We start from the raw sequence: 9,970 nt of genomic DNA on the forward strand, positions 1-9,970 counted from the left end.
CCCACTATACGCCCTCGCTCAAAGTCCGTCAACTGCACATACGGTTCACGTCCACGCTGTCGCGGCATGCTACCAGTGTTAAAGACTGCGATGGAGCTCCGTATGCCACGGCAAACTGGCTGACACTGACGGCGGCGGTGCACAAATGCTGCGCAGCTAGCGCCATTCGACGGCCAACACCGCGGTTCCTGGTGTGTCCGCTGTGCCGTGCGTGTGATCATTGCTTGTACAGCCCTCTCGCAGTGTCCGGAGCAAGTATGGTGGGTCTGACACACCGGTGTCAATGTGTTCTTTTTTCCATTTCCAGGAGTGTAGAAACTTTACATTGTCGTTTCGTAACTGAAGAAGACTACGGCGTACAGGGCACACCGAGTTGGTGTCTTGACAGGGTCGCTCACTAGTTTCTGTGAAAGTGACTTGTGGTGGTAGGAAGGCCGACGGAACAGAGCCCTAACACGTCCCAACGTTACTTTAGTCCGATGAAAACTACTTGGTAGTTGACACTTCACGCGTTGGAGCTAGTTTCGTCCAGCCAAAGCTCTCTACGTCACGCCAGAACTGATCGTCGTTGCCAAACTGGCGTAACAATTGGTCAGTTCACTGCCAATTTCTTGTCCGGGATTCTTTCTTGATGTGTTAGGATCACGAATCATGAGTCTGGCCATTTTATTTCGTATGATAACAAAAACACACACACACACACACACACACACACAGGCGCGCGCGCGCGCGCGTGAGCGCTTGCCTAAATAGGCTAGGCGCATACTGAGACGCGTATAGCACGTGTGACGTGACACGACACTACTACTACAGCACGACACGCACGTTCCCCACGAGTCGCGCGGGTGCAGCGCATATTGCGACGCGCACACCACACTTCGCACGCGACGACTGGCGAAGCTCTGCGCTGACAGAACCGAAGCGCGCGCAACCTGTTATCTTCCTCAAACGATTTTACAGAAACCATTCACTGAAAATATATGATTTTTGCCTTACTTGTAGCGTTATATGTCAGCTTCGTGGCGAAGTGCCCATCAACTCGCTAATGACCATTCTTATTGTGATGTACACATTTTAGTAAGACACTATGCAAAACTCAAAAAGTTTGCAACGAAAGTTATGGGTCGCTATGATTCTGCGTTTGGTGCGTGTTGCACCATATGTTGCTGCGTATGAAATTTAGCTAACATGCTCAATTTTTGTTTAGATTTGGGAGGAGGTCTCTATCTGCCTCCGATCTCGAGAAAACGGATCCCATGTAGCACGCTCACTTCCGATCTCACGCCCGAGAGAATGAAATACTCGCAACATCTCTCCATCTCCTAAACCGCTCGAGACATCGAAACGAAATTTTGGTGAATGATAGCACACAAGGAGGAGAGTGTTCTGTCAATTCTTAAACACACGGAACTTTCTTATCTATGGCGATATATCGGTACTTATACTTCCCTTTTTAATTTATTGCACTCCAGTGACTAATTCTTTAAGAGTTATCGACAGCTAGCGAAACAATAGCTTCCTAGTATGGTTCAAATGGCTCTGAGCACTATGGTACTCAACTGCTGTGGTCATAAGTCCCCTAGAACTTAGACCTACTTAAACCTAACTAACCTAAGAACATCACACACATCCATGCCCGAGGCAGGATTCGAACCTGCGACCGTAGCGGTCGTGCGGTTCCAGACTGTAGCGCCTTTAACCGCTCGGCCACTTCGGCCGGCCGCTTCCTAGTATGAAAATAAGCATGAAATTTCTTCTTTTATGTTACTGCAAACCGACACTATGTGGTTTTTCGTAAGCTATTGAGCTCCTTGATTGCCAATTACTTATTTAATGAGGCACTCCGTTTCGGAATTCTGTCTCAATAGTTGCTGTGAGATGAGTTTTGCAAATTACACTGAGACAAAGGAAGTACAATTAAACCATTCACCAAGAGAAATGTGGCCGTTACTCAGAAACGGTGATGCTTCTTCGAATGAGAAACGATTAACAACTCACACAAAAACAGATTACCAATTCCATTGGAATTTTGGTGGAATCCACGTAACCCACCGTATTTTGACACTGAGCGACTGGAATGGAAACTTACCAAAGGATTTTATTCCTTCTCTTGATCTGAGCAGTATTAAAATAATGACGAGCGTTCCTTCAGGCGTAATGATAGGCACATGCCAGATACTGGTTACTCACCTACGGCTTGCCAAACCGACAATGTGTGATCGCGAATAAAATAGTTGTTATTGAGAAAAATAAACAATTGATCTGTCGCACAACACAATGGTCAGTGTATTGTCAGCAGCGGAGGATAATGCGCGCGACAGGAATGCGCATGTGTGCGTTGTGAGTTGGAGTTCGAAAAACATTGTCATGAAAGTAGATCTGCCTTTGTCAGCAGTACATTTCAACAAATTAAATATATCTAATCATAACACTCTTTTAGGATATTCCTACTTTAGTAATAATACCGACCATTTTCTTCATTTGTGTAGCCTGTTGTATAATTAGTTTATTAGTGCTGATGATGTGCATGCAACAATTGAAATGCTTTTTCTCATCACGGCGAACCAATTAAAACTTGGTTATTTGTGACTGCTTTTCGACTGTTTCTAGCTTGCAGTGGAAATGTGATGTTCACATACATGTAGTACAGTGTGACGTGTTACATTATTACATCCATATCAGAGTAATCACACTGAGACTTCTGTACTTCAGATCTTGGACGCTTTTTGCCAGGAGCACAAAGGGATCACACCTGTGGAGATTATCCCTTTCTAAATTTTTGTAACAGATCATACGGATACGCCAGCATACTAGACAGCGAGAAGATAACCTTGCTTCACTTTCCTACCTTGATTCTTAATCACATGATTTTATAATATTCCTTGCTTCCTTATTGACTACTCTCTGTCCCTTCTTGCGATCTGAAAACATCGCGGAGGCATATGATACAATTCCAGCGGCCAATGGCTCATCAGTTACTGAAGTATGCATTTTTCTTGACAGAAGAAAAACAAAACAAAACTATACAGATATAAATAACAGAAAAGTATAATGTACTAACGAAGAAAGATGGAGCGTTTAAATGGCGAAAAACGAAACACTACCCAGAGGCAATGAAATTTAGTACACAGTAAGGCAAAATTTATCGTATGGGCAATACTACCACTGCTCATATGCACCGGTCCGATGTGAGCACATGACCGGGCTACTCTTCCGCTTCCCACCTCAAATTTCCCACGGTGCTAGCGAGGCACGCGCGACGTGCGGCGCGAGAAACTGTGCCTCAGCCACAACGCCGCGCGACCTGGCGCAGGCGCGTGTCGCGTCCCAGTCGCGTCGCGTCGCAATTTGCGCGGTCCTATTTGAAACTGTGATGTTACAAAAATGCGCGCTATACGCGTCTCAATTTGCGCCTAGCCTTACGAGATACACGCGTTTCATACACAGAACTAACCAAACACTACAATACACTTCCGCACAAGATGCGATTGAGCGTCATAATGTAGTTATCATAACCGCAGAGATCGGCTTGCATCAGATAAGCTTCGCACGACATTATGTGAAGCAATTTTTGAAGGATTCAATTCATCGTTTCGACTGGAGCACCAGTCATAAATGTAACTACTTATCGCAGTTTTGTGCCGTGGGGCAATGATTAGCGTACATACGTGACCTATAGAAGGCCGTAGGTTACGAGGACTGCTCATCGGTTGTTAATGCAGCAGATCGTGTAGCTGATGCGAGTATAGTTTCAGGTAACCAGTAATAGCGAGGAATTACGAATTGCTTTTAGCGATGACACCGGATATTTTTCTGTCTTGAGTTTGCTCGTAGAGGTTAGCTTGATCGCCGTAAATAAAACGATCGTGATTTGAGTTCTGCCGCAGAATGTTGACCGCCGCTTTCTCAGATACATTGCACATCACGAGACTGTGGTCAGCATAGGTCGTGAGTTTTAACTCAGAGCAACAAAAGGCGTCATCTGCCGCAGGTCAGTCACTGGTCACTTGAGATCACCTGTCGACGGAGCGTCTCGCATTTCCGACATACCTCGTGGCAGCCACTCCCGACAAAGCTCCGCGTTAGACATTAACAGCATTTGTGAAGTAACCCGCCGTGTTTGTGTGTCGCCCATAACCGAGCGACAGCCGGCAGGCGATGCGGCGACACTGGAGCGCCGAGTGTCAGGCGTCAGCCGTCAAGTAATTGTAATTGGACAGCTGTTTATTTCAAGTGAAGAGCTCTTTGAATAATGTTCAAATACACTACTGGCCATTAAAATTGCTATACCAAGAAGAAATGCAGATATTAACGGATATTCATTGGACAAATATATCATACTAGAAATGACATGTGATTACATTTTCACGCAGTTTGGCTGCATAGATCCTGAGAAATCAGTACCCAGAAAAACCACCTCCGGCCGTAATAACGGCCTTGATACGCCTGGGCATTGAGTCAAACAGAGCTTGGATGGCGTGTACAGGTACAGTTGCCCGTGCAGCTTCAACACGATAACACAGTTCATCAAGAGTAGTGACGGGCGTATTGTGACGAGCCAGTTGCTCGGCCACCATTGACCAGACGTTTCCAATTGGCGAGAGATCTGGAGAATGTGCTGGCCAGGGCAGCAGTCGAACATTTTCTGTGTCCAGAAAGGCCCGTAAAGGACCTGCAACATGCGGTCGTGCATTATCCTGCTGAAATGTAGGGTTTCGGAGGGATCGAATGAAGGTTAGAGCCACGGGTCGTAACATATCTGAAATGTAACGTCCACTGTTCAAAGTGCGTGACCGAGACGCGTAACCAATGACACCCCATACCATCACGCCGGGTGATACGCCAGTATGGCGATGACGAATACACGCTTCCAATGTGCGTTCACCGCGATGTCCCCAAACACGGACGCGACCATCATGATGCTGGAAACAGAACCTGGATTCATCCGAAAAAATGCCGTTTTGTCATTCGTGCACCCAGGTTCGTCGTTGAGTACACCATCGCACGGGTCTGTGATGCAGCGTCAAGGGTAACCGCAGCCGTGGTCTCCGAGCTGATAGTCCCTGCTGCTGTAAACGTCGTCAAACTGTTCGTGCAGATGGTTGTTGCCTTGCAAACTTCCCCATCTGTTGACTCAGTGATCGAAACGTGGCTGAATGACCTGTTACATCCATGCGGATAAGATGCCTGTCATCTCGACTGGTAGTGATACGAGGCCGTTGGGATCCAGCACGGCGTTCCGTATTACCCTCCTGAACCCACCGATTCCATATTCTGCTAACAGTCGTTGGATCTCGACCAACGTGAACAGCAATGTCGCGATTCGATTAACCGTAATCGCGATAGGCTACAATCCGACCTTTATCAAAGTCGGAAACGTGATGGTACGCATTTCTCCTCCTTACACGAGGCATCACAACAACGTTTCACCAGGCAACGCCGGTGAACTGCTGTTTGTGTATGAGAAATCGGCTGGAAACTTTCCTCGTTTCAGCACGTTGTAGGTGTCGCTACCGACGCCAACCTTGTGTGAATGGTCTGAAAAGCTAATAATTTGCATATCATAGCATCTTCTTCCTTCGAGTTAAATTTCGCGTCTGTAGCACGTTATCTTCGTGGTGTAGCCAGTAGTGTAGTATGTGTTAGAGTTGCGCTGACCATTTCGGAGAATTTAGTACATCTGGTAGAGCACTAATAGAAGTTCATGCTCTCTGACGTTTCAGGTTGCAATAACATCGCTGTCAGTGAACTTGGTTCATGTAATGGCCGTGAATAATCAATGATAAATTTACAAATTCATTCGGACCAAGAATGAAGCATATCTCTGATATAGATGCATTATCCTTATGATTTATAGTATTGTTTGCAGACGATCTCGTATGAAATACATTGAGGGACCTTTTATTTGACTTGTGCAACAGTCCATATTTCAATGTTATTTTTCATATCCTAATAGTGTACTGTTATGGCAAAGCTTTCTGAAACCTTTTTTTTTTTTCACAATTCCGCAGTAGTATCCCCGTTGGCACGGAAGACGACAAGGAAACGGATGGCAGTTGCTGTTTGGCTAGCGGAGATGGTGTGCCTACTGGACCGAGCAACACCGTACAATGCAGCCCCAATCAGGTAGCGTTCTGTGAACGCGACAATGGTACGCTACAGAGTGTGCACAATCTCGCCACCGCCAAGGAGACAACTGCACAGTTCCTGGGGCTGGCGGAGGACAAAGAATTTCCGTATTCGTGCAGTGTGTGCCACAAGACATTCGTAAGCCGGGGCGGCTGGAAGATCCACTCGCGCCGGCACACTGGCGAGCGCCCGTACAGTTGCGACGTCTGCCACGAGACCTTTCCGAGCAACGCCCACCTGAAGAGCCACTCGCGTCGGCACACCGGCGACGGCCCTCACGTCTGCCGAGTGTGCCACAAGGTGTTGTCGTGTGAGAGCAGCCTCAAGGTCCACTCGCGAGTGCACACGGGCGAGCGGCCGTACGTCTGCAGAGTGTGTCGCAAGGCATTCGTGAGCAGCACCAACCTGAGGAAACACTCGCGCGTGCACACGGGGGAACACCCCTACTCCTGCGGAGTGTGCCACAAGGCGTTCGTATGTGGCAGCAATCTCAGGAGGCACGCGAGAGTGCACTCGGGCGAGCGCCCGTACACTTGTCAGGTCTGCCACAAGGCATTCAACCAGAGTTCCAGCCTCAAGACTCACTCGCGCGTGCACTCGGGCTGACGCCCGTACGGCTGTCACGTGCTCCGTAGGACTTCGTACACCCACACGGAGTCGTGTGACTGCGACGCGTCTTATGGCGCTCGTTGTATCTAATTAATACTAGTAAACTACCTTTTTGCCCATAGCTTTGTCTGCGTATGCATATGTCACATAATATTTGTGCCCCGTACACTTACATTTTGTTTGAGATCGGCTTTTCCAGACTGAGTTTCAGAAATTCCCGCATAGCAGACAAAGACGATCCCTAAATGATTCTGTTTACACAACCTTTCCCCAAACATCTCGAACCTACCTATTCCTTTAAACTATTATTTGTTATCCATGTTCGTAGCTCGAGGAGGTGGAATTGTGTGTTTAGGGCCGTAATATTACCGTACAGATCAAAAAATTGCAGCACGTAATCTAACATTTCTAATTTGCAAATAAAAAAAAACTTGACAAAAAAAAAATAAAAAATAATGTGCTCTAGAGGCTTCACGCTTGATTTCTTTCTTCTATATTTCCATTGTTCCAGTTGCTTACAATTAGCGTATCACGTACGAGGGGGCGTTTCAAAAGTCCGTGCAAAGTCTGAGAGATGGCACCACCGACGCGTGTCGAGGTCATGTGTAGTTAGTAGCATCTTTGGAAAGAACGCACACCAGGTTTCAGCCATATTGGTCTATTTCTTTGTGTTTGGCATTCGTGTGAATCAAGGAAGTCGAGTGATTGTCAAAAAATGGACGAAAATGAATTTCGTGTGGTGATTAAACATTCCTTTATGAAAGGCAAAACGCCTCAGGAGACTAAAGAGAAGCTTGATAAACATTATGGTGACTTTGCACCTTCGTGCAGAACACTATAAGTGGTTTCAAAATTTTTGGAGTGGCCATATGGGCACAAGTGATGCTGAACGTTCTGGACGCCCTGTGGAGGTTACGACTCCAGAAATCATTGATAAAATCCATGGTATGGAGATGGATGACAGAAGAGTTAAGGTGCGTGAGATTGCTAGTGCTGTGGGCATCTCGAATGAACGGGTACATAATATTTTGCATAAATATTTGGACATGAGAAAACTATCTGCAAGATGGGTTCCGCGATTGCTCACGCTTGACCAAAAATGGAATCGTTTGAAGTGTTGCAAGGATGGTTTGCAGCTGTTCAGGAAGAATCCACAGGACTTTAAGCGTCGTTTCGTCACTGTGGGCGAAACATGGATACATTACTGTACTCCTGAGACCAAACAGCAATCTAAAAAATGGGTTACCAAGGGAGAATCTGCACCAAAAAAGACCAAGACCATTCCTTCAGCCGGAAAGGTTATGGCGAATGTCTTTTGGGATTCGCAAGGGATAATCCTCATCGACTATCTGGAAAGGGGTAAAACTATTACAGGTGCATATTATTCACGGTTATTGGACCGTTTGAAAACCGAGCCGCAAAAAAGTCCTTTTCCACCACGACAAAGCACCAGCACACACCTCAGCAGTTGTGATCCCAAAATTATTGGAAATAGGATTCCAACTCGTTTTACATCCTCCCTGTTCTCCAGACTTGGCTCCCTCAGACTACTATTTGTTCCCCAATTTGAAGAAATGGCAGGCGGGACAAAGATTTTATTCACGCGAGGTACCTGCAGCAACTAACAGCTAGTTTACAGACTTGGACAATTCCTATTATTCGGAAGGGATCAGCAAATTAGAACAGCGTTGGACGAAGTGTATAAGTCTAAAAAGAGGCCATGTCGACATGTAATAAAGGTTTACCCCAAACATGTAACTAGTATTTATTTTTGCATGGACTTTTCAAACACCCCTCGTATATCTCACTTCGAAACTGATACCTGTTCTGTGAACACACAAAATCCATCCCTGAGGGCTGGTATTTTTTTTTTTTTTACACCTCCCGATGCAGCGGACCCGGATTGGAGATTTTCATCGCTCGTGGATTGGGCGTTGTGTTGTGTCGTCATCATCATCGACGCTCAAGTCGCCTAATGTGGCATCACCTGAGATGACTTGCAACCCGGCTGCCGAACTTCCCCAGATGGGGCCTCTTGGCCAAAAATGCCACAAGATCTTTCATTTTTTTGTTAATACCTTACATTTAACTATAGCAAATCATATCAATATCGACACGTTTTCGACAGATCCTCAATATTTGAAACATCGTATATTCATACGACATACGGTGTAATATAAAACCCAACAAATACAAGCTTCACCTGAAATAATTGAATCCAATATGGCGTTTTCACTCAACTCGATACGAACACAAAAGACGATAAACATCCTGAATTGTGGGAACTGGGCATGTACACGTCATAGTGACGTCAGCGAGAGGTCTCAATTGTGAGGCTAGTCTCCCACAAAAGGAAAGGTGTATCGATTGATCTGAAAAGAGAGGGACATCTAGTGATTATCTAAAAACCTAAGTTTGTGTTGTTTGAACTAAAATATTAGCCATGGCATTGGCAGTAAGACCAGGCAGATAAAATACCTCCCCAATTTTCCCAGTCCAGAAATTTTCTTCCCCAATGTTTCCGTTTCCCCAAAAGTTGACAATAGCAGACTGTCATCTCAAGAAACAGGACTATCGGTGGGAACTGCCTGGTTCTCCTCTTGTTTTACACCGTGTGATTCCAGAAAGGACGGTAAATGTATCAGCGGTACTCACTCGTGCGGTATGATCATTGTCGTGAAACACGCTGATAAAATCATCGGCTCTCTGCACTGCTGATTCTCGCCACCCGGTTGACAAAACGAGCAACACAATAAATGGTTCAAATGGCTCTTAGCGCTATGGGACTTAACTTCTGAGGTCATCAGTCCCGTAGAACTTAGAACTACTTAAACCTAACTAACCTAAGGACATCACACACATCCATGCCCGAGGCAGGATTCGAACCTGTGACCGTAGCGGTCGCGCGGTTCCAGACTGTAGCGCCTAGAACCGCTCAGCCACCCCAGCCGGCCAACACAATAAGAGATGGAATGCACTCCATACTTTAAAGTATTTAAAGTCCCCTGAATATAGCAAGTAAATACCAACAAGTAGTTTTCGAACATTTTTAGATGTCACCCCCCTTCTCAACCCCACCCCCACCCCGGGTAAGGTAGGAGTATGGTACTTCCACATCATTTTTATACCAATAAAAATGATGCATGTGCATACCAAATTTGGTTGAAATTGCTCCGGGTTTTCCTGAGTTATGCTTTTATGTTACTATTTCAGCCCCATCCTTATCCATAGC

At 45.9% G+C, this 9,970-nt stretch overlaps 1 protein-coding gene across 1 annotated transcript in view; it reads left to right on the forward strand.

Moving 5' to 3' along the window:
• Positions 1–6,859, forward strand: part of LOC126106292 (zinc finger protein 570-like) — a 154,685-nt gene extending 147,826 nt beyond the window's left edge. The window contains exon 8 of the mRNA XM_049912512.1: positions 6,012–6,859. Within this exon, the coding sequence (XP_049768469.1) occupies positions 6,012–6,735 (724 nt within the window). The 3' untranslated portion in view covers positions 6,736–6,859. The remainder of the gene's footprint in view (positions 1–6,011) is intronic.
• Positions 6,860–9,970: the final 3,111 nt, after the last annotated feature.

The sequence above is a fragment of the Schistocerca cancellata genome, chromosome 10 (genome assembly GCF_023864275.1).
Source record: "Schistocerca cancellata isolate TAMUIC-IGC-003103 chromosome 10, iqSchCanc2.1, whole genome shotgun sequence".
Taxonomy (NCBI): Eukaryota; Metazoa; Arthropoda; class Insecta; order Orthoptera; family Acrididae; genus Schistocerca; species Schistocerca cancellata.